Source organism: Halichoeres trimaculatus, unplaced genomic scaffold, assembly GCF_033239565.1.
Source record: "Halichoeres trimaculatus isolate MK-OKI-2021-1 unplaced genomic scaffold, fHalTri1.1 fHalTri1_scaffold_13, whole genome shotgun sequence".
Taxonomy (NCBI): Eukaryota; Metazoa; Chordata; class Actinopteri; order Labriformes; family Labridae; genus Halichoeres; species Halichoeres trimaculatus.
In genome coordinates, this window is record NW_027437191.1 from 26,560,920 (window position 1) to 26,588,863 (window position 27,944).

Below are 27,944 nucleotides of genomic sequence, written 5' to 3' on the forward strand. Positions count from 1 at the left end.
GGAATAAAGGAGGACTAAATCTGCCGATTTATTTTATTTTTAACTATGTTCTGATTTTGTGCACCTATTATTTTAAATACATGGACTCAGGCTTCGTTGACTGTCACTGTCACATATCAGCCCAAGAGTTCGAAGAGGTAGGAACCGTTAAACCAACCAAACGGCCGTTCTGCTGTTAAAGTTATATGTCCCCCGAGAAGTGTAGTTCTACTGTAAACATTTAGTATTTTTATTATGTTTTAAATGAATGTTTATTAACCTCATTTTAATCCGTAATAACACATGTTTAATTAAATAAGCATATTAAGCACGTTGTTTTCATGGTTTATTTCCTTATTTCCTCAGCTAGCTTCAGTTTTTAAAGATATGTCTGCTCCTTTTAATTTGAATAAACTGCTTTTTTTTCTTTGCAGGACCTTGAGGACGTAATCCAGAGAACCAAAGAGGTCTGATCTCAACATTTACATCAAAGCAATGCAAAGCGACTTATTTATATGTAGTTTTGTGCTCCTGTTTGATGAAATGGAGTTACTTCAGAGGGTAAACTTGTTGTATGAAAAGAAAGAGTCATTAAAGTGTGTTAATGTGTGTTTTTGTTTCTGTGTGTGAAGGCCGGGGTGAAGACTCTGGTTGCAGTTACAGAAGGAGTTGGGGAGTTTGAACGAGTTCTCCAGCTGCAGGAACGGTCTGTGAAATTATAGTATCAGTCCAACAGATCAGGGTTAATGTCTATTTATCAAACTTGTATGATATTGTGTGTTTTTTAAAGAAAACAGGAAGGACTCAGACTGAAAACACATTTATAGTATGACTTATTTACAGCAAAATCAGGTGGAAGAGTTGCAGAGATAATTTCTTCAATTAACGTACAATGTGACATTAAAACCTCAGGAACATGTCTGAAGTTCTTTGAATTTTCTCTGTCTGTACAGCAGTTAGAGGGTTAAAACAAGAATGGTTTAATATTCTAAACAGGACCAAGTAATTCTCCTATAAGGTCTTCAGCATTTTCTCTGTGGCGTCAGATCAGGGTGGTCCAAACTGAACCACTGAAAAGAAAACTGAGGAGACCTTTTAACCCTGTAAACTGATCCCAAAGAGTCTGCAGAGATCTAAATGTAAACAGAGTTAGGGAATCCTCATATTCACTTCGTCCATACGTCTCCTCTCAGCAGGTCGTCCTCATCTGTTATTCAGGGTCAGTCTCTTCCCACAGGTATCCAGATCTGGTGGCTCCATGTTTCGGAGTCCATCCTCTGCAAGTCGACGGGGGCCTGGAGCAGCGCAGCGTCAAACCTCAGGTAGGAAAACATACTTTACCTCGTCTGTCTGTACGTTGTTTTTCCTTCAGAGGCTCAGGGGAAAAGAGTTCAGTGACTTTAAACAATCTGATCTGCCAGGAGGTGAAAGATGAGAACTCAGGGGGATTAATTTTATCTCTGAGCTCATGATATAGAACAGAAGATTGGAGGATGTTTCTCATACTGTATATAGACTGAATGATCCTGCAGAAACCTTACCGTCCTTTATTGAGTGTTCCTCAAAAACTCTCAGGGTGAACTCATGCCCAGTCATGTAAGAGTTAAGTCATTTAAACTCCTTTTAGGAACTCTGACAGAAATCTGACAGGAGGCAGAAAGATCAGCTGGTTCACAGCCAGTTTGAAGAACATGGCACAGAAATGTCCAGGTTTAATCCTCCTGAGAGTTTCAGTTGTAATTTTCTCAGCAGCCGACTGAAATCTGATCGTTTCTAATCTCCTGATTCTCTCTGAGGCCAGTCAGCTGAGCCAGGATTTACTCTGGTTTAATACTTTTGATTGATGGAGAGACCAACTTCAAACTGTGGTACAGGTTTCTCATCAGCTGTTAAATAAAAATAAGACATTTACAGGTAGAACATAAGAAGAGAGAAGCTCTTTGGAATAAAAAGAAAGTGTTTTGAGACTTTTTAAAAGTCTTTTTTCTATGACTTTTCCCCTGAGATGTTGTCAAAAAGTTTTGTGAAAGTTTTCAAGTTTCAAAAGTTTGTCAACAGGGGGCGCCACACTCAGCATAGACCGGACATTCCTCACAGGAGCTTTCAGATGATGTTTCTGTTTATGCTCCAGTCTGTGAAGTGTTCAGAGGATTTAATCTGAAGGTTTTAAACATTATTTAGATGAAACTCACTTCTTTTTTGGGGATGTTTGTGTTTTATTTTGTGTTTTTAGGACCTAGATGCTGCTGTACTCCACTTCTATGAACACAGTGAGCGCATTGTCGCTGTGGGAGAGGTACACAACTCACACACACTTTACCCTAGTCTTCATCCTCGTCTAACCTCTCGACTGACTGTCATCTAAAACCTGAGTCCTGTTAGAGTCCTGAACCTTCAACGTGTCCTCACCATCAGAGTCCCATCGAGCTGACTGATGTGAGACTTCTGCTGGAATAAATCAGATTAAACTCCCGCTCAGCTCCAGAGCCAGTGTTGGGGAAAGTTAATGAGCCCTGTCAGCCTCGGTCTACATCACACACACACACACTCACACACACCCACTGTTGACTCTGCTGGGGTCTGCAGCACCATGTGTGCAGGAATGTGTGTGTTTGTCGGAGCAGATTCAGAGCAGAGTCAACACTCCCACGCTGCGTCTCTTTCCCAATTATTATTTCTGCAGATCAGGTTCCATCCTCAGTGTGTTCTCTGCACCTCCTGCTTGCTCCTGCTGCTCCCTGTACACTCAGTCTCCTCCCCACATGCTTCTTTCTTTATCTGCAGACCTTCAGGTTTGTTCTTCACTCTCTGATGTGTCTGTGTTTACACGCTCTGCAGGACAGATTTACAGAGAACCATACATTTGGTGCTCTTTGCTGGTGCTCTGCCTGCCTCAGGCTTTAAGTGAACAACAGAGAGATGAGATAAACAGCTAAAATGTCTTACTTTATTGCAACATTTTAAATATGAAAGCTCTGATGAGTGATTTTTGGGGCGTGTTGAGTATTTTTCTATTGTTGTTGTTGTTCTCAGATTGGTTTGGACTTCACTCCGTGGTGCGCTCCCTCTCAGCAGGACAAAGATGACCAGCTGGACGTCTTCATCAAACAGCTCAGCATCGCTCAGGAGCTGCAGCTTCCTGTGTGAGTTCAGCAGAATAAAACACTCTATCTTTTATTTGTGAAGTCTGATAAAGGTTTAAAACTCACTTCACTTCCTGCTCTCTGTGCAGAAACGTCCACTCTCGATCAGCTGCTAAAGTCACCATCAGCACCATGAGAAAGCAGGGTGAGTTCAGCTCCCCCTGGACGTCATCTGTGATCATCTACAGAGGTCTGAATCTTTACATGTTTGGATGTGTTGACTCTGGTTTCAGGTATCAGTCGAGCTCTGCTTCATAACTTTGCTGGGAAGCCATCAGTAGCTCTGGAGGGAGTGAAGGCAGGTTACCTGTTCTCCTTTCCACCTGCGGTCTGCAGGAACCAGCAGGTAGGAGAGGGCTAAAGCTGTCAGAGCTGTTTGACTGCGATGCAGACGCTGAGTAAAAACTGATCCTAAAAAAGTTTCTGAGCAACTTAATGACTGAAATGTCTCTTTACAGAGAGACAAACTGATCCAGCAGATTCCTCTGGAGCACATCTGTCTGGAGACGGACTCTCCTGCTCTGGGTCTGGAGAAACACGTGAGTAAACCTGGAAGGAAACATCACGTTCAGCTGCTCCTCCTCTCCAGGTGTGTTCACCTCTCAGAGTGTGTTCCAGGTGAGGAACGAGCCTCGTAACATCACGCTGTGCTGTCAGCACATCGCCGACCTCAAAGGAGTGTCACCAGAGACTGTCAAAGTCGTCACGGCAGAGAACGCGTACAGACTCTTCCCCAAGGTGAGCAGACGCTGACGCTCAGGAGTTAGAGAGCTCAAAGGTAAAGAATCCTCCTCTACACAGAGCTCTCAAAGTAAAGCCAAACTCACACTGATGATGACTGAAGATAAGTTTATTACAGATGAGTTAACATCAGTTAAACAGATGAGAGACTAACACAATGCTTTTGAGAAGCAGACAAACACACTCAGTGACATTATCTGCTGAATGACAGATCAGAAACAGATTCTGGAAATAAAACTCTGAGATGATGGCGTTGGGCTCCTCCTGTATGTTGTATAGCGGCACGTTAAGCGCCTACACCAGGTGAGATTTATCTGTGAGAGAAGAAGAGCGGCGTTAAAAACTAAAGGAGTCAAACTTTCAATTTTATGAAGTTTTACCATCCAGTTTCACAAATTCAGAACTGGGTACATAAGCTGAAAATCTTAGTCACTTTGAAAGAACAGGAAGCTGAAAATGATTATGATGCTTTTTGTTAAAGGTGCAAAATGATTGTGGAGCTTGAAGCTGCTTGCATGGACTGATAAAACCTTTAAAACACTAATGTCTGCTGCTATTATTCCGTTAGGAATAACAGTTAGGAAGAGCTGCTAGATTCAAAGATGAAGACAATGACATGATCACAGATAGAAACAGTTTGCCAAATTAGGATCTTTAAAATGAGACAGATCTGCAGGTTTTCTTGTTTTAGGTGAAAACTAATATTCCTTGCACCTTTTACTCTGACTCTGAGGAAACAATGTTTTTATAAAATAACTGTCAAGATTAACTGCGATCATCTTAATCTCTCTCTCATCTAAATTTTTCCGCTTAGTCTGTTGTTGAAAAAGTAAAAACTTCTAAGGAGGCATCAAAAGTATAAGAATAAAACAGCATGCATCAGATTAGATCATAAAAACCTTCCCCGTCCTCTCTAAAGTAACGGTCTGACCACAGAGGTGCTGTATGTATTACAGTGTTTGTGTTAAACCAGTTTTAAATCTCTCCTTACAGCTCTCCTTGTAGTGCCGCCTCTCCACCAGCTCCACAGGGGGCGCCCTGTATCTGCACACTGCCTTGCACTGGGGTCCGGAGGTCAGCGCGGAGAGGAGGACCGGGCTGGTCCTCAGGTGGCTCCGGTAGTGTCTCCTCTCAGCCCTCTCCCAGGACTGTCGGGGATCCAGCTCCACCTGACACCAGGTCTCCCTTTGCAGGTTGAGCTGCAGCACGGCACCCTGCTCCGACACCCTCTCAGATGCTGACATGATGTTTCTTTGTGCAGGGTTAAAGTTGGTTTGTCTCTGTGAGATAAATAATACATACTGTGAGCAGGATATGAGGTCAGTGTTACCATAACAACAGGAAACCTGAGGAAGCTCAGCTGTATTGCAAAGATCTTCTATAGTGACAGGAGGTATCACTGTTGGAGCACCAGAAACACATTTCACAAATGTTTAATACTTTGGATTTATTCATTTTCATCAGTTTCACCTGCTGCTTTTTGTCTATTACACTTTTAGTTTAAACTTTCCTTGCTGAAGTTTTTGAGAAAACAAGCTAATAAATGTTATATCTGTCAAGAGTTACCTTTTTAGTTATTTGGCTTCAACCAAGACCCACAAATTTCATGAGCGCAGGAGCTTCAGAAGGAACCCGGTGTGGTGTAGTTTAGATGAAGTTATAATGAGCTTTTAATAGACGCAGGCCCTGACTGTGATGTGATGATTGGTTTGTCTTTTGAGTATAAGCTGTTTTCCTCTGACACCAAACTCTTTGTTGCTCCTCTAAATTTCTGGAAACACAGAGTGAGAGCTCTCCTCCTCTTTTGTCTTTAGCCACCTGAAACACACACTGAGGTCACAGGTCATTTAATCCTGAGACAAACCTACACACTGCTGAGGGTTACAGCTGCCTTTGCTGACCTCTACTGGTTAAATCCTGACCATGCAGTCAAGACCCTGCTCAGCTTAAAGTGAGGGTGCCACGAATACTGCTCCCCCTAGTGACTGGCTGTGGTACAGGTCAAAAAACCCATCTCCCAAATCAGTCCAGATGGGCTGTAGTCAAAACTAAAAAAATAAATAAACCTCTTAGAAAAGTTTCTCACATCCATATACTGTGCTGATATGAAGATATGACTGGGCTGTGTTGTGTTCAAGTCCTCTTTTTTTCTGAAGATATTCTTTTTCATTAGTTATTAGATGTTAAAAACATGGTTTTACAGGGTTTAACGATAACTGACATCTGCAGTTTTTCCAGGATTAGTGAAATACATAAGGAGGGAGAGCCAAGAAGAGATTCTCTTGGCTCCACTCAGATTTATCATCGTTGTCTCTACTCGGCAGACTCTGGTGTCACCTGTGACGGAGGTATTGTGGCTTTAAAATGCTACCATGGTAAAAGGTGAAGCCATGCTGTCCACAGTCCATGGTCAGGACCTGCGAATGACAGGACTGTATTGTTGGGTGTCTCTGTGATGAAGCTGTATTATTCTCAGTGTGTGTTTGTGTGTGTGTGGTCTTGATAATAGACTTAACAACAGGGGGCAGGAGAGTTGAGATTGTGAGGTTTGTGTGCAGTCAGAGTGAGGGATCTTAAGGAGTCACTGTCTACCTGCTGCAGTGTTGTCTCCTCTCTGGGTCACATGATGATTAGGATTAGCACAGATAACAGCCTGGACATATGGGCAGCCTGTTAGACAGCATGGACCCAGCTCTGACAGAGTTCCACTTATTATTAACATCAAATCTTTTCTCTATTCAAAAATGTCCATGAAACTTTTAACTATTGAAAAATTAATATTGTTACATTTTGGAGTCACAGTGACTTTTTGATCTTTCTGAACTTTTCTCGAGTCCAGGGTCTAATCCACACTCAGGATAGTGTCTTTATTTCTAATGTAAACATTGGCTTTTTGGATGGGTGTGTATGTGGTTTTTGCTGCTTCTGCAGACAGCCTCTAGTGGACCCTTCAGGAACTGCACAGTTTTCATGTTTAAAGACCGCTAATTGGCTGCTTGCAAAACTACACTTTTCACAGGGTAAAAGTATTAAAAGTTGATAAATCAGTTGTGGGAAAATTCACGCCCTTAAAAAGTATCAAAAAGTCTTAACCCTAATGTTTTGAGGTATTAAATTTTATTGGTGTTCAAGCTTTGACTCCAAAGACAGACAGTTCCAAATGTCCGGCACGGAAATGGTCCTTCTGGTCGGGAAATGTTTTCAGGGTCTGAACCTTCAAAACTAACCACACCTGATGATTGGACGATCATTCTGCTAGTCACACTCATCACAGACCAGCATGAGGATCTAGAAAAAGCTTTATCATCTCAAAATCTTTCTCTCCAGATCATAAGACTTTCTCAAGCCTCCCGAGAAAATTTCTCAGACTTTTGAGGACCTGGGATCTTGGATCCTTACGATTTAGAGAAAGCTTACCCTGATCTCATTTGTTTTGGAACAAATTTTCTTTGTTAAAATCACCTTTTTACTGGTGCAACGCGACAAGATAAGGTATTTACCAATACAGTTATGTTGTGCTGTTGTTTGTGACATGACAACAAGCAAAGTTGTAATTTTGTGAGGCACCAGCTATGTGTAGTGCTAGCAGCCCAACATATAGGCTGTGACAACAAACTTAGTTTGTAGAGTAGTTTAGTAGCCGTGAGTATGTAGCATTGATGGAAAGCAAATCACACAATCTTAAGCACATGTCCTAAATTTTAACAATGATGAAATAAATTCTTGTTTTTTTTTTCTGCAAGTTGGGCTTAAATAACCACTGTTACTTTTTGTGAGAATGTTAATGTCAATTAACCTGCCTTTAATTTCATTTATTCTTTCAAGCTTTATTCCTTCTCAGTTTACCTAATTTATTTAAGATCTGTCGCTAACAACAGCTTATTGTCACGATAAGGTCTTAAGACTTTTTGAAAGGTTTTTAAAAAAGTCTTAAAAGGTATTGAATTTGACCTCAGGATATCAGCATAAACCCTGTTTTCACACCTTGGCTTTTTCTGCCTTTACTCATGTTAAAGTAGGGAAAGCAGGTACCTAACTAACCTAACTGCCACACCACACCAACGCCCCAATCCTGACTTTTTAAGGGTGTACTGCTTAAAATGGCTAAGTTTTTTTTTTTTTTTTTGTAAGTGTTAAAGGGTATTTTTAGTCACGTCTAGTTCAAAAATGAGAATTTACTAATGAGACAGATCATTTAAACTATATCCTAGATTATGTTTGTATTTAAATGATATTTGATAATTTTATATCTGCTAACAGTGACAGCTCCTGGTGAGATATACAGTAGTTCCCTTTACTAGCTGTTGCATCATGCTGCCCCCCTCCTAGCCACGGATTACTGTTCACATTGACTCCAGCAAGATAGAAGCCACGGACTATCTCTGCTGCTATTGGCTCCTGAGCATCGGAAGGCCGGGTGTGCAGGCGTCAGAGGGCTGAACAAAGACACAGAGACAGAGAGGCGCACAGAGCAGCGTGGATTCTTTGAGGCGGGTTGTGTCGCGGGTTTAATGTCCCTGCTCTCAGTCCGGTTCCGATAAACTCTCTCTGGATGTACCGGAGCGTGCTCAGAAGTCACCGCATGAGGACTCCTCCTCCTCCCCCCTCTCTTCCTCTTCCTGCCTCGCCCTGACCTCCATCCGCCGGCTCTGGAACAGGACTCTTCATCCCACGAGCATCATGGTCGCCGGTGAGCTCGTGCAGGAGCATCTGCGCGCAGACACTGGCGCACCTGACGACATCACGGTGAGCAGGAAGCCCGTGGATGTGAAGGGAGCAGCCGCGGAGCCGTCATACGGAGCGCTGCCGACCTACGAGGCCAGCCTCACCCAGCAGGACCGGGAGGACCGGGAGCAGGAGAGGGAGGAGCAGCCGGATGAGAGGGAGGTGATGCTGCCGAACGGAGTAGGAGAGGAGAAGGAGGAGAAGATTCTGGAGACCCGGCTGTACCTGCGCCGGTTCGCCGTGCTGCTGGTCTTCAGTCTGTACTCCCTGGTGAACGCCTTCCAGTGGATCCAGTACAGCATCATCACTAACGTCTTCATGTACTACTACGGCGTCTCTGCAGACAAGGTGGACTGGCTCTCCATCGTCTACATGGTGGCCTACGTGCCGCTCATCTTCCCGGCCACCTGGCTGCTAGACCGGAAGGGTCTGCGGCTCACGGCCCTTCTGGGCGCCGGCCTCAACTGCGCCGGCGCATGGCTGAAGTGCGCCAGCGTGAGCCCCGGACTGTTCGGAGTCACTGTCACTGCGCAGGTTATCTGCTCCGTGGCGCAGGTCTTCATCCTCGGCCTGCCGTCCCGGGTCGCCTCGGTGTGGTTCGGACCCCGGGAGGTCTCCACTGCATGCGCCACGGCCGTGCTCGGGAACCAGGTGCGTGTGCCCCTGACTCAGCTAAGATTTATTCACCTGACAGAGGAAAGCCCTTTGAGCATGAAGGTTATAAGCTCCACAGACACAGGGTTATGAAATAAAAACACAAGAACAACAGAGCTTTCTATAATTAGGCTGTGTATTAATGAGATGGTCTGACTTATAGGTTATATTTTAGATAGTGTGGGGGTTTATCAGTTTAATATTCTTATTTTGTGCTCAGGTTACAACTAAATGCTGTTGATATCCAAAAGTATAGCGGAAAATGAAACAGACATGGAGTTCTTACAGTGGAGAGTCAAAGTCTATATAAAACAAAGAAAATATATTTAATGACTAGGGCTAAACAATTAATCAAATTGATACAGACATTGCAATTTAATAAAATACAATTTTCAAATCGCAAAGGCTGCAATTCTTATTTAAAAAAAATAAAAGAAAGAAGTTTAATGTGCACAGACCTTAAAGGAATGTAGTAACTTGAACTCCTCCCTTAAAGCCAGCAAAAGTCAATTTGCTGTTTGTTCAGGCAAAAATATGACACATCTGCATGGCTTGAAGTTAAATCAGTCAGTCAGTATTGTACGTTGGTTTTAATAGTTGAATTAAGATGTTATATGTATCAACTCATGCATCATTTGATCTCATTTCATCATAACATGTAGGCCTGGTCTACAGGAAAGAATTGTTTATATGTTAACTGGATCCTTTCTTGTGTTGGTCATACTACAGAATGATTTATTGCTTGTGTACAGAGGATATTGCATGCTAAATCACAATCGCAATATTGGTAAAAAATAAACAAATCTTAATTAGCTTATTTTCCAAAACCGTTCAGCCCTATTATTAATCAATAATTAATGAGTCACTATGGCACTATGCCACTGTTAGGTCTGTCAGTATAGTCATGTCACTCGCACCAAGCATGATGCTCATAATTTATTTTTGCACATTTTAAAAAAATACAAGAAACTTTTAAAACCCTGCTAGCTTAAACAATAACCCAACTTAAATTCCAGCATTGAGTCTCTAAAAGAGGGGTTCAGAAACTTTCAGCCCATGGTGAAAATGAACAAATTAAAGCCAAAGACCCTTAATGTATCTAATATCAGCCTACCTATGGTCACATGTTGTGTTTCCTTAATGAATCTGTCTCCTTTGATACTGTTGTGTTCTTGACTTCAGTTACGTTTTAACCATCTGAACTAGGGTCTAAATTTCGTTCCGGGGGTGAATCTACCCCTAAAACGGCCCTTCCTCGAGGGTAGTCCCTTCCAGAGGTCCAGGGTCTTTGGGAGGTGGGACCTGCAACGCTGAAAGTTTGGGATTGGTTGAGCAGTCACTGTGTTTTTATTCCTCCTACCTCCCTTGTCCACAATAAGATGACACCCAGCTGTGATGGACTTGTGCTGTGTTCCATCTTTACTCGGAAGTCGGAATTTCCGAGTTCGGGGGTAAACAGTAATGAAACTCCTGTTATATTCTTTTAATATTATAATTTCTGAATACTGTTTGTTGCATCAAATAAGCTATATTTATATATAGTATCATATGATGTGTATATACAGAAATACTGCTGTTAAGACAAGTTTTTCCGACTTGGCAACTGGAATGCTGAACACGGAGAGGACGTCACTCCCACCCCCGACTTCCCAGTTCTGAGGAACATACGGAACGCAGCATTGGTTTTGTACCTCCTACACAATGGTCTTCTTTGAGTCTGATAATGTGGATGTGTCTCTGTCAGCTCACTGTGTTCCAGTTTAGAGAGTGACCCTGTAAACTGGAGACCTTCAGCTGATGTGTCAGTGGATATCCAGTTTACAACAGCTGCTCAAATACAGAAGAAGTCCCCAGGAATGCATCCTAGTTTAGTTTTGTCAGAATCAAATAAGACATTGTAAACACTTTTTGATTTCGGAAGGCATTTCCTAACCCCACTGTCAGAGTAAATACAGCCCACTGCTCTTCTGAACACACCCCCACACACACCACAATGAAGAGTTGGTACAGATCTCTCCGTGGATCTGTTTGAATATTCAAGTTTTAAACTTGTGTGAAGTCTAGATACAGGCTGTTTAACCACAGCTTTAAATGATTCAGAGTCCCTCAGGCTGATCATAAAGAGCCTTGTGTTGTTGCATTGTGTTTATAATGGGTTGTATGTTTACGTCTGTGTGTGCGTGTTTGTCTTGTCCTCAGCTGGGGACGGCCATCGGCTTCCTGCTGCCTCCAGTTTTGGTCCCCACAACGCCAGATGACATCGAGCTGACGGGTCACAACATCAGCATCATGTTTTATGGAACAGCTGCTGTCTCCACAGTGCTCTTCATTCTCACGGTCATAGGTAAATACACACACACAGTCACACACACACACACCCATCTGTCCCAGCTGAATTAATGGTTCAGTTACCTGAAAGTGATGTGAGGTAAACAGACATACCTCTGTACATAAGAACAGAAGTGTTTTCCATCCTCTTTGACAGCCAGATGTCCTCACATGGATAGAAATATTCTTGTTATGGTCCACAGTGGGAACGTCTGTGTGCTCTGGTTCAGGATTAGGATTTGAGTTTATAATTAAGATTACTGTTGAGGTAGTCCAGATCAGAAGGAGACCTCTGGTGAAGGGTCAGGGTTTAATTCATGAGAGGTATGTTTGGTATTTAAGACACTGAAAGCAGTGGGGTCAGTGTAGAGTAGAGAGGCTGAAGTTTGGCTCAGATTAAACCTGATGCTGTTAGCATTACTTATACCAGCAGAGTCTACTCCGGTACAGAGTCTCCCCAGTTCCTCTATAACTGCAACCTGACAGCTCAGTCAGATTAGTCCTTTTGTGTCTAGTGTGATTTTTAATCCAGTTTTGAAGTGTTTTTCTTTCTTGAAGCCCTGTTTCTGTTGCTTTTTGTGGACATGTTGTATTTGAACATTTATCTGTCCTGGAGTCCCCCAAGGAGCCATCCTCGATCCTTTTTATTTACATTCTTATAGCTCATTCAGGAGAATCTCTCTTTAAGCCTACTCTGAGCTCTTATGTCTCTATGTATTTCAGTCATAAAGGATCGTCCTCCTCTCCCACCGAGCCACGCGCAGGCTGTGCTCCCTGACTCTCCTCCTGAGGATTACTCCTACCGCCAGTCCGTCTTCAGCCTTTTAAAGAACAAAGCTTTCATCCTGCTTCTCATCAGCTACGGTACATTAACTAAACCACCTTCCTCCTTCCTTTCTTTACAGACAAACTGTTTTTGAGGAATTAGTTCTCTTTACAGCTGACCTCTAGTGGACGTTTAAGGAACTCCAGTTTTGGAACTACACTGGCGCTCATCATCATTGAGACTACACCTCTTCTTCACTCTTATAACACCCACAGAATGACTGACTGACTTACTGTCTCTCCCCATTTGTCTGTCTGTCTGCAGGTATAATGACCGGATCCTTCTACTCCGTCTCTACTCTTCTCAACCAGATGATAACGTCTTGTTACGAGGTAAAACTCTGACACTGATCTCAGAGCTTATCCATGTCTCATCCTGAGGATCAGACAAAACGGAGTCAAAGGGGCTCCTGAAAAAAAGGAAACTCAGAAAACTCTTTATAATGCACACAGAGATGGGATTAAAACCAGATCTAGAGACTTTGAGTACTTCTGGAAGAATTCTTGAGCTTGAAGTGACAGCAGGATTTTAGATTTTAGAATAAGCTATTCCGAGCTGCAACAATAGCGGACGTAGCACAGAGAATAACACAAGCAAAGTGAAACGAAACACCAGCAGATGAAGCTTTTTCCTAAACAAGGGAGAAGCTTGGCTCAGCTTTCACTTGCTTACTAGAACTTGGAGGAGAGGGACGTGAGTTGGCTTTCTGCTAACTAGGTATGTGTGAAATACCCGTCGTTGTTTATGAACAACAAAAAATCCAGCAGAACATACCTTTAAGAAGACACAGAGTTCTTTATACTCAGAAGCAGCCTCCCTCTTCATGTGAAGGTGAGCTAATCCTGCGGACTAACAGGAGCTGTGGTAAATGTGATCTGTGCTGCAGTCAGAGCAGAGCTCTCAGGTTACAGCTGATCTTTGTGTCCGTCCTTTCCTTTTGTTAAACTTTGGAGGTGAAAGATTCAAAGCTATACAATCAGATCTCAGTCAAGACACAAACATCCCTCTCCAGGTGAACCACTTTGCCCCAGGTACATGGTTATGGTTTCATGTTTTATACACCTTATGACTGGGTAGGACAGGGAGAAACAAGGAAAAGTGGAGGGAAGAAGGATACAGGAGACACTGAAGGAGACACTGAAGGAGAGAAGGAGATGAGTTTGGGAACATCTGACTGCTGTGATCATGAGCTTATTGTCTGAGTACATCAGCTGCTTTGTGTGTGCATAACACACACACACACACACACACACACACACACACACACACACACACTCACACACACTCACACTCACAAAGAGAGAGACTGATTCATTTACTCCTCTGTCCTCTATCTGTCACACAAAGAAACCAACAGAGAGACTGACGCTCATTCAGTTTCTGCTGTTACACACACACACACACACACACACACACACTTTGTAACCCTGACATGAACTTATAAACTGAACCCTTACTGAACTGTCAAGTGACAAACTCAATGAATCTCTGATCACTTGACCTTTGACCCCTGTAACCCCCACCTGTGAGCCCCATACAAACTGACTAATCATGTGAGTGGATTATAATCCACCTGTGAGGGTTTGATGGGATTAAAGGTGCATTAAAGGCCTTAGTCAGCTTGTTATGTCTTATAAAGATATGTGAACATATTGTAAGTCCTCTCCTCTCCTCTCCTCTCCTCTCCTCTCCTCTCCTCTCCTCTCCTCTCCTCTCCTCTCCTCTCCTCTCCTCTCCTCTCCTCTCCTCTCCTCTCCTCTCCTCTCCTCTCCTCTCCTCTCCTCTCCTCTCCTCTCCTCTCCTCTCCTCTCCTCTCCTCAGAACCAGGAGCTTAACGCTGGGAGGATTGGTTTGACCCTAGTTGTTGCTGGGATGGTTGGCTCCATCCTTTGCGGTCTCTGGCTGGACTACACAAAGACCTACAAGTAAGAAACACATCAGATCAGTCTGATCTGGATCAACCTGGTCCAGATAACAAGCGCTCCAAACGGGAATTTGTAGTTCAGACTTTGTCCACTGGGGGCATAAACCTGCACCTAAGAGAGATCCTAATAGCTGTTTTAATTAAATTAATTTGTTCGATATTAATCTTCTATAGTGGAGATCCAATCTGTTTAGACCCTTAAGTCGACATCATGTCCTGTGACCAAACCCTGAAACCTGTTTGTTGTGTCACAGGATCACCACTCTCATCGTCTACATCCTCTCCTTCCTGGGGATGCTGGTCTTCACATTTACTCTGGACCTCGACAACATCTACCTGGTCTTTTTCACGGCTGGAGTTCTCGGGTAAGACAAGCATGACAGGATTTCAGCTTTTTTAGATTTGTTAAACCATGAAGAAAGTCACTCAGAGTGTCTACATTAGATGAGGCGCGAGCAAGCAGAGAACTTGCTCCTCTGCTGAGGTTGTTCCAGTTTGCTGTCATGTTTTTTTTTTTTCAAATCAACACTTACTTTTTGCCCCCCCCCCCCCAAAAAAAAATGCACCAAGAAATTGTCCTTATGGATGATCCAAGCAATCAGGAAAAGGACAAAAGTGAGGGAAAACTATCTTTAATGAAACTCAATAAAAGAACTAAAAAAACAAACTAACAAATAAATCAATGACAAAATATTCAACTGAATGTGGTTGAAAATAAACAAACTCTAGGCCCACACTTAAAGGGGTCAACTCAGCAAAAAAGGACTAAAGCTACAACCAAACATAATTACATAGAACTAACCTAAATGAGACACATAGGGAGTTTAAATAGACAAAGGACTAGTCCAGCATAAACAGATGGGGAAAACTGAGGTAACAACAAACTAAACAAACTCAGTAAAGCACCAAAAAATTATCCCCCAAAAAACTATTTAAAGAAAAAAAAATTGTCTTAAATAATTCATAAAAATAAACATAAAAGTTTTCTGATGAATCAAAAGTCCAAGCTTCTCCTTTGTCTTCCCCTTGATGGTCACTCCCACTTCCTGCGGGTACTTTCTTGAACAAGAAACAAACAAACAAAAGGGTGAGTATTACTTTGAAAGAAAGCATAACTGCAAACCAGGGGCGCACTAATCACAGATTACCCATTTTAAAAAGCCTGACCTGTCAATCCCGATTTGGGCCAATACCAATATTTATTTTTTTATTTTTTACAACTGACAGCAAATACCTTCAATTTTCTAATCTTATTTTATTGAAAATCATTGAACAATACCTGTGAAACCATAAAATCTTTATGTTTAAATTCAAACAACCACAAAGTGTCCTGAGTTTTAAGTCTCAGAGCAAAAAGCGACAATGGCTGGCCGTCAGACCTTCCCAGAGGTTTATAAGATCAGTTTCATATGTAAGAATGGGCCGATAACTGATCACTGTTCACCCAGAATTGAGGAAACCGGCACCAATCAACTGACCGACTGATCGAGCAGTGCATGTCTGTAATCATGATGTGGAAAATTGCACCAGCTTAACTAAATTGTGTGCACCCAAATTAGAAAACAACTTCCAATGCAATAAAAGTAATTTTATTTCAGCGAAAAAAGTGTGCAATTTTATTTTTCTAAACTGAAACAAACTGCTGTGTTTTACCCCAAACACAAAAATATACTAACACCAGGTGGTGGCAGTTGAGGCCACCTCATCATGCTTACAGCCCTGGGGCTGTTTTTAAGTCTGAGTCTATTACACACTGTGATTCTGACTCACTATGCACACACACCGACACCAGGCTGCTCAGGAGGCCCTTTAATGTTCCTCAGATAAATGGACCGACACCCCTGCGCTGTTCCCTACAGTCAAAGTCTGCTTTCATGGTCCCGAGCTTTCAAAAACTAAGAAAAGCCTTCACAGATAATAGACCTTCTGAGACCAGATGATCCAGGTGATCCTGACAGTAAGGGAATCGAACTTTCAGCTTGGTCTGTCATCGTCTGAACTTCAACTCTTTTTAATCTGTCCGACAAATAGTGCTTTGGAAACAAAGAGGCAGGATGCAGGCTGTGAGTGTCTGTGCAACGGCTGTTTAGAGTTCAAACACTCCTGCTGCACCATGCTGGCTCTCTGCACAACATCTCACATTTATACATATGAATTTAAATATTAAAATAAATAAAGAATGATTATGCATAAGACACATTACAGATTAAGTTTATAAAGATGTATTGGAGGCGGAGAGGAGCAGCTCAAACCCCTAAATGTGGAAATTTGAACAGTGTGTGTGTCTGTCCTCAGCTTCTTCATGACCGGGTACCTTCCTCTGGGTTTCGAATTCGGGGTGGAGATCACGTACCCCGAGTCTGAAGGAACCTCATCTGGACTCCTCAACGCCTTCGCTCAGGTAAACCTTATCCAGATCCTCCACAAAGGCTCAGAGACACAGATCTGGCATGGAACTATCAATTAACTGACTTCTGTTTGTGTGTGTAGATATTCGGGATCATTTTCACTCTGATTCAGGGTAAACTGACCACATCCATGGACAGTCCACTGGCTGGAAACCTCTTTCTCTGCGTGTGGATCTTTCTGGGAATCCTTCTCACAGGTAGGCTCTGAGTGTGTATGCGTAAGTGTGTGTGTTTGTGTGTTTTTAAGGTGTGTTAAGGGTGTAACTCAAACTTCAGTGGTGTAATCCCTCCTTGTTCTGTGTTTCAGCTTTAATAAAGTCAGAACTGAAAAGACACAACGTCAACATGGGAGCAAATGGGAACCTGCTCACGGTGAGTACACATACACACACACACACACAAGCTCACACACAGTGCTTCCTAAGTAGTGGTGGGAGACTAAAAACGAAGTATGATGTACCAGGATTTTCTGTTTGACAATATCAAAATTGGGATTCTTTATCAAAAAACATTTTTTGTCAAACTCAAATTCTTCATTTCGGTCTTTGTCAATAAACGGAACTTGAAAAAAGTTACCACTTTCCTCCAGCTGAGGGTGAACTGTTTCCTTTTGACTCATGTGATGTGCATTTTATGGGAAAATATGGCTCCTGATACAGTCTGTAGACATCATCATCATTTAACTTTTTCACATTGTCTGGTGTTAAGAAGCAAACTAAAAATCGCAAATTTCAAATAACCACAAATCAAATTGAATTGCCACCTCAAAAATTGTAATAGAATGAAATTGCGAGAATAGCATATCGTCCCCTATTCCAAGGCCTGCTGTATAACTTGTGTTGACTTTACAAATTTCAGTCCTGAGCTCTAAAGACTTCTGTGTCTCTCTGCAGTACTCCCCCTGAACTCATGGGGGCAGTGTGTTCTGTTTGATCACCTGTTTCTGTGCTTTCTTCTTCTTCTGTTTAGTAAACATAAACTTTGGCTGTTTTCCAAACTGGCTACTACACTAGCAGTGCCTACTATTTAGGCCAAAATTCAGTAGTAGTCAGTATGCGAAAACCTGCAAGAACTGCAGTATGCCAAAAATCCCTGGATGTCCTACTGATACAGGAAAAATTTTCATTTTGCAACTGACCAGTCTACCTGGCGTACTGTTTCCCACAATTCACGGCGCTAACACCGTTGGTCAATGTGGGTTGCAGGTTTTGGTAAATTACTGCCGTCTACTGGAATGAGTCAGCATTACAGCAACAATACAACAACACTAATGTTATATGGTCCGTGAGATAGAAGTGAAGTGATGCACCTGTAAATCTCATCACTTTCAGTTGTAAAAGAGTTGTTTACTTCTACAAATTCATTAAAGCCCATACATATAAAACACTAATTACCTTTTTTTAACCATACGTGGACTACATGGAACTGGTTTTTCCATCAGCTGTAAAAACAAAAAGTTAGTCCAGATGTTTTAAAATAAATAATATAACTTTTGGTGTAAGATAAGAAATCAAATATTATGTTTCTGCTGTGATATGATTAACAAAATAAGTTAAATGTCACCATCTACCCAGAGTTTGTTTTGTACATTTTTGATAAAGGTTAAAAGAAGTATCATCAGCTGCAGCTCAGCCTTCTAAAACTTAACAGAGTAGTATACTATAAAACAGACCTAACACAACAGTCATACTACATACTACATGCAAAAAGCAGTAGGTAGTATGTAGTGCCTACTACATACTAAATTTTAGCGTAGTATCTAGTGGGTGGTTTGGAAACAGCCTTTATCAGGACACAGAGAGGAGATGAGGAAGAGAAGAGGATGGGTTGAGATTTAGGAAATGATGTAAATAAAGGAAACACTCATTGGACCAATCACAGAGCCTTAGGTCAGGGTGTTTTGATGTGAAATTACATTTAGGAGGAGGAACAGGTCAGACCGCACAGACTCGGGAAAAAAGAGCCCCACAGACGTACGATGAAGAATACGACACAGATTCTGCAAGAGTTCAAACTCCACACAGACGTCAGCTCTTCCAGAGAGAGGTTCTGTCTCTGTTTCTGTCCCTCTCTATCTCCCTGCTCTTTTCAAAGGGCTGTCTTCAGTCTGAGCGTCTCTTTGTTCAGGTTTCTCCTGAGCTGACAGATTCTTGAATCTCTCCCTGAACACTCTGGTTTAAACCTGTCCTCTGAACAAACAGAGCTATAAAACTCTTCTTTCTGACTCTGACCTCCACTCCTGCTGCTTTAGTTTCTAATGATGCTGCCTCCAGACTGGTTTGGCCTTTAAACTTGCTGAGTCTCTGGTAGAGAGTCCTTCAGAGAGACAGGCTTAAACCTTCAGGAGGTCTCAGACTGAACCTAAAAGTTTGAGGTGTGCAGGATTGATGTGGAGACTAGCATTAATATAAACCAGCAGAATGAGATAAGACAGACAGGACTAGCCTCTCTCTGCTCCCATGAGACCAGGAGACAAACCATCAAGAACGGGAACACTTCACTGGTGAGGCGCCACCTAGTGGTACTAAGGAGAACGACTCGATTAACAAAAGGTGTGTTTTTCTCTCTCAGGTCCCCACTGAGTGTCCTGCAGACGGGCTTTTGCAGGACAAACCCAGCGGGGTCCAGCTGGAGCCATCGCTCAGCTTCTCCCGTGAAACATCTCTGTGAGCTCAGGAGAGCGCCTCCGGCTGGCACAACACAGAACTACCTGAAGGTGCACAAGATCTTTACTGTAAAGCATGAACTTACTGAGGGCTGCCACTCTGAGAGCGAGACCAGTTCAATGAAGCACAGATTCAATCTGCAGAGGACTCAGAGTCAGGAGTGCAACAGAGAGTCAGGTATCAGACTTTCTGACTCCTTCAGGCTCGTCTGCAGCCACAGCAGCAGCAGCAAAGCTACTGAAGCTCTGACTCAAAGCTCATCCTGGAGACATTCGATGTTCGATCAGTTTGAAGTATGCAAGCAGACGACGGCACTTTACCACATGCTGAAGCATGAAACTTTGCATCTGTTTAGTCGGCAGCATCTGAGACAGAAAGCGCTGCTGAGGTCTGGATCAGAGCCTCAGGTGAGCGTGAGGTGAAGGTGAACCAGAGAGTTTTCTCCTGTTCTTTGCAAACATGTCCTGAGTTTACTTGAATCATTCCATGTCTTTGACCGAGGAGCCAAACACTGAACTCTTTATTTATCAAACAGAAACCGTGTGTCTAAAGCTTCTTCAGACAGCTGACAGGAGTTGATAAGTTTCTCTACAATCCTGCATGAATGTTAGAAAAGTCAAGAAACAGCAAATCATCATCATGTTTTTATTTATCCTCATGTCCGTACATTTGAAGCTCTTTCAATCAGCTGTTTCTCACTAAACATACTTAGTTGTGGGTTTCGTTGACATCACACAGAGGTTACAGCGCCATCTGCAGGCCTGACCTGGGACTGAGTGTCAGCAGGTGCTGTCTGCTATAACTCTAAAGTTTACTAACTTTATGATTTTAACCCATAACAGACAAGTGGTCAGATCTGATGTTTGTCCTGAAACAATCTGCACGTCTCTGAGAGAGACAAGAGACGTGTTTCACTCACACACTGATAACCATAAAAACACATCAGTGTGTCCAACAGGTGACTCCCTCTGCCCAATAATCAGCAGGTACACAAGAAAACAGACCTGCCTCAATGTCAACACAGCAGAAACTCAAATCTCACAAGTGTCTGTGTCTTATTTTACCTATAAAATAGTCTTATTAGACCCAAAATGAGCCATATTCACCTGAAAAATCCAGAAAAATGTCTTAAGTAAAGCGACAAAAATGATGCCTGGGTTGTTTTAAATAGTAAAAAAAAATCTGGGGTAAGAAAATGTTGAGTTACTTGAAATCAGAATAATGTCTTAATACAGGAAACTGGTGTCACTGTTCATCACTCTCTATTTACTGCTGTCAGATGGGCCATGACCGTCAGATTCATCCTGAATGACTCTATTCCAATGATTCATCCTTTCATCTGTTCACCTTAAACTGACAGCTGGTTTAACCTCAGTCTGTCCCCCCTAACTCTGACCCTGACCCACTAAAAGGCTTAAAGGAGCTCTGCGGCTGCACAAACCACTAAGGACCAAACACACAGAGACAAAGTGCACAAACAGAAACAAACGCACAACTTCCAGTTTTGTACTCCTAAGCATGATGTCAGGTGTGTTTTACCTGCCTGTCCTTGTCTGTTCCTCTGAGTCTGTGTGACACTTTACACAGCTGGAGTCTGACGCCACCTTGTGGGTATCTGAGGTAATGACTGTCAGAGCAGTCAAACTATTTTTTTTTCTGTAACAGAAGTTTTTGTTTTTGTTTGTTCTGATGTTTTTAATGTCTTCTTTCTCTGAGCTGATTTAACATAAATATTTTTAGTAATCTCATTTTTTAACTTCACAGTCTCACACCGTTATTCTAAGGTAGCTCTTTAATCTGTGAATAGATTATTAGAAGTATGAATGGTGACTTAACATAGTTTTTCATGTGATGTAAGCTCAGACTTTCATGTCTGTATCACCTTACATTTCATCTATAATCATTTTTTTAAAATTTCTTTTTCTACTCACACTGATTTAAGAATGCTGGATAAAAACATGAATGAAAAAGGTTTTTTTTATGTTTTGACTGAACTCAATCCTGATTATTTCAACCCTGTACATGCACTGACTCAGAGGACTCTGACTCAGACAGTCCTCCTCTTTTACTGTAATCCTGAATGTAAATGTTAGCAGTGGAACATGTAGAGCTGCAGTTTGGAGATTGTGTCAGAAAACACTGGATCATTCTGTACGAACTCCTCTGGAATAGTCTAAGTGAAATAAAACACTAAAATTATTTAATATCTAAATGTTAAGAGTCTGTCTGTTTTCTCACAGAGCACAGGACAAAACAGTTGAGGTATTTTAGAGAGAGCCGAAAGCTCAGGGGTAATTATTATTATTATTATTATTATTATTATTATTATTATTATTATTATTATTATTATTATTATTATTATTATTTTATCTTTTTTATTATTGTTTTTGTTTCTTTATGTTTGTTACATTCCTCTTTATCTTATCCTCACTCAGTTTTTCCAACAAGCCCCCGCTGACGACAAGCCTCTAAACTCTGCCTCAGAAACAGTGACGTCACAAATGCTACACTCATATTTCATCCAGACTGTGGTTTTGAAAACATTCTTACTCATTTAAAACACTGATGCCTGCAAGCCAGGAAAAGAGAACCTGGAGCTCTGTGGTTCATGTGGTGAGGAGTAGAGCTGTGTGTCATCAGCATATGAAGCTTAACTGACAGGATGTTTATTTCAACTAATCAGAAACAGGCAGAGCCAGAGTCTGTGGGCGAGAGGGGTTATTCAAAGTTCTAATTTATAGTCTTAATAAAGAAAAATATGATCAGTTTTATTTTTGTATTTTCTTTAAATGTGTGATTATTTAGTTTCTGTTTTAGGAAGTTAAACTTCCCGTTTGTGAGTTGCCCAACAGTTTCTTATAAAGCCAAGCTGTGTGGTCATTAGTGGGTTTATGCTGTGAAAAGGAACTGAAGTGATGAAAGTCAGTGAGCCTGCCCTGGGGGCTGGGTGGTGAGAAATGATGATTAATTTGAAGTTAATTTTACCCTCTGGTTCAAAGAAAAAGCGGAAACTGCTCTGTTTGCTTCACAGTCAGAGCTCTGAAGACTTAACAGACCTGGGATGGCTCTGCTGAAGTTTATCATCTTCGCTTTAACTCTGATGGTTCAAGGTAAACTCTTTGACTAATTACACATTGGTCTGATATCAATCTGATATTTATCACTGATTTTTTTCCTGACTCACCTGATTGTTCACTTTTGAAGACCATTACAGAAGCAAAGAGCTCAAATATTCAGTTTTTTCTCTCTCTGAGTTTTTAGAGAAATCAAAAACTTCAGTAATTTTTTTCATTAGTTTTTCTAACAGTATTATTATAAAACAAATATTGTAATCAATGTAGATAGTCTCAAACATAAATTATCACTGAATACAATTTCTGATTCATCTGAAATGTATCTATTTTAACGCTTGAAAAGTGAAATACAAAGCAACACGTCTGAGGTCTTGTAGGTCATGTGTTTAACTTCTCATCAGACTTTTTCCTTCACCATTATAACTAGTGATTCTTCAGCTTTTTAAAATTATTTGGATATCTCACACAGAAAATGAGATTTTATGACCTGAACAAACTCATCAGCAACTCTTTATGTCAGTGGTTTCCAAAATTTTGTCTTGTGTACCTCCTCACTCCTGCGTGTTGATGATTCTTCAACAGTAGAACATAACAAAACTGATTATTAAGTGAAAATAGTTTGATTTTATCTCTTTAATTTGAATGTTTAAATGTTTGCATTTTCTTCTTTATAACTCGAATTCAACATAACAATAAATAATATGTTTCACTGAAAATGAATGAATGAATAAATAAATAAATTAATAAAAAATAAATAAATAAATAGATAAATAAATAAAAACAGGAATAAAACAACAAATTACATATTCAGTCACACCTTAGCAATTGCTTTCTTTTCATTAGTCATCTGAGCTTTAATGAGGCATTTGAGCTTGCTTGTCTTTCATATTTGCTAGGCTGCAGGTAAGCACTTGTTTTGGTTTTGGTGCAGCTGTGCCACAGGTTATTGTTTTTCTAGGGAAACTAGTTGTAGAACACACATGACATTTTATTGATGGTCTTATATCAGTACTTTCAAGTGTGAAATAAATTATTTAATGTTTCCATGGTTGGGAATCACTGCTTTATGTCATGGTGGGCTAAAATCAAAGATAGAGGAAGACCCAGGAGCAGGGAGAGGAAATTATTAACTCATACAAACAGAAATTCAAAAGCACCCACTGAGAGAGAAAATATGAGGGTTAAACGGCAAATATGACATGAATGTGATGAACTGACAAAAAAGAGTAAACACACAAAGATCAGACACACAAGGTGGCAAACGAACAGGGAGCAAGAAGTACAAAATAAAACAGCTTAGTTAAAATGAGCTACGCCCACAAAATGCTAATGTCTGAATACCTCTGAGCCTTGAATGTCCCATATTCTGCTCCTTTCCTGCAGTTTAATATGGATCATTGATGTCTTCATGAAATGTTAGTAACATGTTTTGGTCCAAAAAGCCAATAAATCAAGCACAGCAGCATTGTTTCCAGGCTCTCATAGCCCCTCTGTTCAGAACGCTCTGATTTAGTGGGCGTGGCCTTCATATGTAAATGAGCCACCACTGATACCGCCCCGCTCTTCCACGTCACTGAGCAGAAAACAGTGAAGCTTGTTTACTGTAACATTACAGGCTAAAACAACAGGCTAATCACAGCTAAAGTTAGCATCCTGAAGCTAACACAGAAACAGGGGGGGCACTGAGGAAAAGCTTTCACATCTGCTCCACAGCACACAGCATTTGAAATACTCACATTTCCAGGGTCCGAGGTTTGTTGGCGGATGGTTGGTAATGTGCCTGGATTCAGGACCAGTCTATTCGCTAGCCTTCTGTTGTACTGTCCAAAGTTGGAAAAGCAGTCGGCCGTGAAGTGACTAGCACACACATGCACAGTTTTACTGAGTGTAGCTGGCACATTTCCTTAATAAATAAACTCTAGCCACTTAGTCTTGTCTTCTTCCGAGATGGGAATATGCATGGAACTATGTGGCTGTTTATAGCCAAAAACAAAGTAGTCTCTGGTGTGGAGAGGTGTGGGCGGGGAGGGGGTTCGGGGGTATGTGCTCCGGTGGACCAATCAGGTCATACTTGCTCCTGATTGGTCAAAACCTTAACTTCCCAAAATCCAAACAGCTCGTTTTAGGTTCAGGATTTTACATTCACAAGCACACGTAAGTACAGGCTTTGTCATAAATATCATATTTTGTGGGCTGGGAGGAAAGCCAAAGACCCACAAATTTCACTAAAAGACTAAGCAGCAGACTGTCACGTTTGATTCTCCTGTTAATTCACACATCAAAGGGTCAGCAGACAGCCTCGAGAGGACACCAGGGGAACTGCAGCTACTCTGCATTAGCTTCTCTTTTCAGCACTGGATGTTGCTACTTAATGAGAGAAAAACAGGCCTGCAAACTCATTGCTAAATTTAGCATTTCTCTTCTTTGTTCTGCCTTCTGTGTGTTGATGTCTGACTGTTCTCCTCTCTACTCCAGGGGGCAGCAGTCCAGAAAGTATCTATGTCTTCTATCATCCTGAGCAGGATGCCACTCTGCAATGTGAAGGTCCATCGTCCTCTCGACCTCAGGGCTGCTCTGACGTTTCATGGCTCTATAACAGGATTAGATCAGAGACAATTCAAGAGGTCAAGGGAGGAAACTTCATGTCTGGGTCAGGACGAGGTGACCGGCTGACCCTGAACCCTGACTGCTCATTGGTCATAAGAAGCATCACAGTTGAGGATGTTGGTCTCTACACGTGCCGGAGGGGTAATGATGATTACTACGATGTCAATGTGTATCTAAGTACACTGACAGGTGAGATTCATGTTTACATTCATGCAGCTTTTGATGCATCTGAGATGCAGACTGAGGCTTCTCTGTGTGAAAACATAATGTCATGTGTAGGACACAGGTCCGGTCAGCTATTTGTGATTACTGTTTCATTGATTGATTGAAAAATCCCCCACTAACTGTGATATAACGCTTCAAGACAGCAGGACTTTTATCGGGAAACCAGGGTCTAAGTTGAGTCCTGGGGTAACAGATCTACCTTTTCACAGGGCCATGCTTAAGATAGTTTTTACTCTATGTTTTTACTGTTTTCCTTCAGTTCGTTTGGATCCAGATGTGTCTGAAGGGAGGACAGAAGGGGAAGTCAAATTGGAGTGCACTCTGTTCAGATACGAAGGTCTCCCAGGTTGTAAATTTAACAGCCTCCGCTGGCTGGATGATTCAGGCTTCGAGCTTACGAAAGGCGTCCAGAAGTTCTCCAGAGGCACCGACTGTCTCTCTGATCTGACTGTGAAGCTTGAGAGCAGGAGCAGCAGGAGATTCATCTGTCAGTCTGTTAACAGAGATAATAAAGTGGAGATACAGGCAGAATACACAGCTGGATTTAAAGGTACGACTTTATCCTTATATCACAGACTCTATGAAACACATGAACCCTGATAAAGATCAGTCCTCTGATCACAGGTCCTGGACCGGCTCTGACTCCTGCTCCTGACCCGACCTTCATCATCGTTGGTGTGTTGCTTGGCGTGTTGTTGCTGCTGGTTGTCACATCAGCTGTTTTGATCAAACACAGGAGGAGAGGAGTCAAAGGAACAGAGGGTCAGCTCAGGGAGAGTTTTGACGCCTCACATGAAGGTCAGTTTGAACTTGAGAGTGTGCCATGCTATGCTTTGCAATGCTATTCTATGCTGTGCAAAGTTACAGATCCTTGGCTTGTGTAAAGCTATTCTTTGTGGTAAGATGCTTTGCTCTGAGTTATTATGTTTTGCTTCATGTGGCTAAATTCAATGCTAGGAAAAGCTTTGCTACAACATGCCAATATATAGTACACCAAGATGTGCTATGCTAAGCTATGCTTTTTTATTCTCTGCAGTCCGTGTTTTTTTCATTAATGTCTATCACATTTATCAACCATCTGAGTGAGAGCTCTAATCTGATGGAGCATTTCTGATCTGTCCTCTTCCTGTTGACACTGTGATGAAATCAGAGGGTTGGTTTTTGGCTCTAACTTTACATTTTTAATCTTTCATTTTTTCACAGATGTTCAGACACCACCCCAGCCACCTGTGAGTTAAAGGTTTTAGATTTTAACATTTCAGTTCCTCTTTGGCATGCTCTCTTAACAGTTTGAAACATTTGATGATGAACACAGGAAGCTGTAATCAACTGTTGCAAAATGCTCTGCTCTTAAAAAAATGCAGAAGTTCTTCACAAGATTTTAAGGAGATTTTCTCTGGTTCATGACACGTTGGAGAGGTGGGGGCTTCAAACACTGAGGTCTAACCATAGCTTTGCCCCTTGGCAGGCCTTCAGAGGGCTCCAGTTCGGGAAAGGGAGGTTTGTGGAGCGAGGAGCCTTAAAGAGACAACAGCTGACACATCTGTGTTTCAGACAGATGCTAAAATAAGAACTTACTAAAACACCAGGGAGAGAAAAATAGAGATTTTTAAGTAGTGTAGTGTGTTGTTTATGTAGCTAGTGTCCTTGTTTTCGTAGAAGTCATTGTTGTTGTTGTTTTTGTTAATGTCATTGTTGTTGTCGTTCAGGATGAACCTGAGAGCGATGTGACCTACGTCAGTGTGAGCCACATTCAGCATCAGGAGAAGAAGAAAAAGAAGGTGAGGGGCCTGTTTTTCTTGAGCTCACTCATTTTGTGTCCCAAAACATGTTTGATGAACAGTTCGTTAAAAATCTGACATTTTATGTTTAATCAATAAATCAATCAATCAATCTTGATTATGTATGATGCTTATTTAAAAGAGTGTCAATATTTTGTTCTCTTCATGCTGTGGTTTTAAAACTAGAAACTGTTTCCTTATTCTGGTGTCAAAAGACCTTCAGTGGTCTTTAAAGTTTTCAGTTGCTTGTAAGAAAAGTTAAATTTTCATTTAGCTTTCTTCGTTCCTTTTTCTATGAGGTCATGATTTAAATTTAAACCAACGACTGACAGTTAAACCAATATCTACCACAGGATGACTGTGCTGCTGTGGTTTGTATCTGATGGTATTAATCATGTCAGACTTTTTAAATTATTTATTTCAGACAGTACAGAAGGAGGAGGAGGAGGAGGAGGGGGTGACTTATTCTGCGATCAGATCTGGTGTACGTACAGCGACAGATGATGATCCCAGCAGCCTCTACAGTAACGTCATCAGACCTAAGTAAAACAGGAAATTCAACCTTCTACAGAAATGCTCACAGAGGATGAGAAATGACTAAAAAGAGAGATTCATGCCTCTCTATGTTGAGTCTCTTAAACCATGTTATGCAGAGCCTCAGTAAGCTTCAGACTGCCTCACCACGTAAAGCTCAGAAGAATTAAAACACACGCTCACACGCTCTTATTTCAGGGTTCATATGTTCATTATGTTCTGTACATTTAACTTTATTAAACAAGTTTTGTTAACTGGTGTGTGTTCCTGTGATTGGTCATTTTAACTGTTTTTGCCCTGTGTTCAAACATTACTCTGTTGGAGTCCAC

The 27,944-nt window shown here is 41.6% G+C and overlaps 4 protein-coding genes across 6 annotated transcripts; 3 read left to right on the forward strand and 1 right to left on the reverse strand.

The window, feature by feature from the left end:
- The first annotated feature begins 3 nt into the window (after positions 1–3).
- Positions 4–4,993, forward strand: tatdn3 (TatD DNase domain containing 3). 3 transcript variants are annotated; one of them, XM_074684773.1, is made up of 11 exons: positions 4–137; positions 414–446; positions 612–685; positions 1,217–1,301; positions 2,213–2,275; positions 3,013–3,122; positions 3,212–3,267; positions 3,356–3,468; positions 3,581–3,661; positions 3,741–3,900; positions 4,857–4,993. In XM_074684773.1, exons 1-10 carry the CDS (start codon positions 81–83, stop codon positions 3,873–3,875), a joined length of 807 nt encoding a protein of 268 aa, XP_074540874.1. In that variant the 5' UTR covers positions 4–80; the 3' UTR covers positions 3,876–3,900; positions 4,857–4,993. The 3 variants fall into 3 exon arrangements, with proteins under 3 accessions (XP_074540874.1, XP_074540875.1, XP_074540876.1); XM_074684774.1 differs by having other exon boundaries at positions 3,741–3,860; positions 4,857–4,980; XM_074684775.1 differs by lacking the exon at positions 2,213–2,275.
- On the reverse strand, positions 3,967–8,293 carry spata45 (spermatogenesis associated 45). The gene is made up of 3 exons (XM_074684778.1): positions 8,162–8,293; positions 4,855–5,143; positions 3,967–4,177 (listed from the first exon to the last, which is right to left on the reverse strand). The coding sequence occupies exons 1-3, from the start codon at positions 8,174–8,176 to the stop codon at positions 4,158–4,160; spliced, it is 324 nt and encodes a 107-aa protein (XP_074540879.1). The 5' UTR covers positions 8,177–8,293; the 3' UTR covers positions 3,967–4,157.
- Positions 8,294–8,543: 250 nt separating this feature from the next.
- flvcr1 (FLVCR choline and heme transporter 1) lies at positions 8,544–21,596 on the forward strand. The gene is made up of 10 exons (XM_074684772.1): positions 8,544–9,239; positions 11,442–11,586; positions 12,294–12,434; positions 12,661–12,728; positions 14,218–14,321; positions 14,575–14,685; positions 16,616–16,721; positions 16,811–16,925; positions 17,036–17,100; positions 19,300–21,596. The coding sequence occupies exons 1-10, from the start codon at positions 8,544–8,546 to the stop codon at positions 19,396–19,398; spliced, it is 1,650 nt and encodes a 549-aa protein (XP_074540873.1). The 3' UTR covers positions 19,399–21,596.
- An 809-nt stretch (positions 21,597–22,405) lies between these two features.
- LOC141802088 (uncharacterized) lies at positions 22,406–27,794 on the forward strand. The gene is made up of 7 exons (XM_074685502.1): positions 22,406–22,504; positions 24,944–25,264; positions 25,560–25,850; positions 25,925–26,098; positions 26,504–26,529; positions 27,010–27,081; positions 27,506–27,794. Exons 1-7 carry the CDS (start codon positions 22,456–22,458, stop codon positions 27,626–27,628), a joined length of 1,056 nt encoding a protein of 351 aa, XP_074541603.1. The 5' UTR covers positions 22,406–22,455; the 3' UTR covers positions 27,629–27,794.
- The last annotated feature ends 150 nt before the right edge of the window (positions 27,795–27,944 follow it).

Excerpts from the sequence above, each read along its gene's own strand:
- spata45 (XM_074684778.1), bottom strand. Across the intron at positions 4,178-4,854 it reads GCGGCACTACAAGGAGAGCT|ATAAATCTCACCTGGTGTAG; the intron begins GTAAGGAGAGAT and ends CTTCTCTCACAG.
- flvcr1 (XM_074684772.1), top strand. The coding sequence starts at position 8,544 with ATGGTCGCCGGTGAGCTCGTGCAGGAGCATCTGCGCGCAGACACTGGC. Across the intron at positions 14,322-14,574 it reads GACTACACAAAGACCTACAA|GATCACCACTCTCATCGTCT; the intron begins GTAAGAAACACA and ends GTTGTGTCACAG. Across the intron at positions 14,686-16,615 it reads TTCACGGCTGGAGTTCTCGG|CTTCTTCATGACCGGGTACC; the intron begins GTAAGACAAGCA and ends GTCTGTCCTCAG.
- LOC141802088 (XM_074685502.1), top strand. The coding sequence starts at position 22,456 with ATGGCTCTGCTGAAGTTTATCATCTTCGCTTTAACTCTGATGGTTCAA. Across the intron at positions 25,265-25,559 it reads GTATCTAAGTACACTGACAG|TTCGTTTGGATCCAGATGTG; the intron begins GTGAGATTCATG and ends GTTTTCCTTCAG. Across the intron at positions 25,851-25,924 it reads ATACACAGCTGGATTTAAAG|GTCCTGGACCGGCTCTGACT; the intron begins GTACGACTTTAT and ends CTCTGATCACAG.
- tatdn3 (XM_074684773.1), top strand. The coding sequence starts at position 81 with ATGGACTCAGGCTTCGTTGACTGTCACTGTCACATATCAGCCCAAGAG. Across the intron at positions 447-611 it reads TAATCCAGAGAACCAAAGAG|GCCGGGGTGAAGACTCTGGT; the intron begins GTCTGATCTCAA and ends CTGTGTGTGAAG. Across the intron at positions 3,469-3,580 it reads CGGTCTGCAGGAACCAGCAG|AGAGACAAACTGATCCAGCA; the intron begins GTAGGAGAGGGC and ends GTCTCTTTACAG.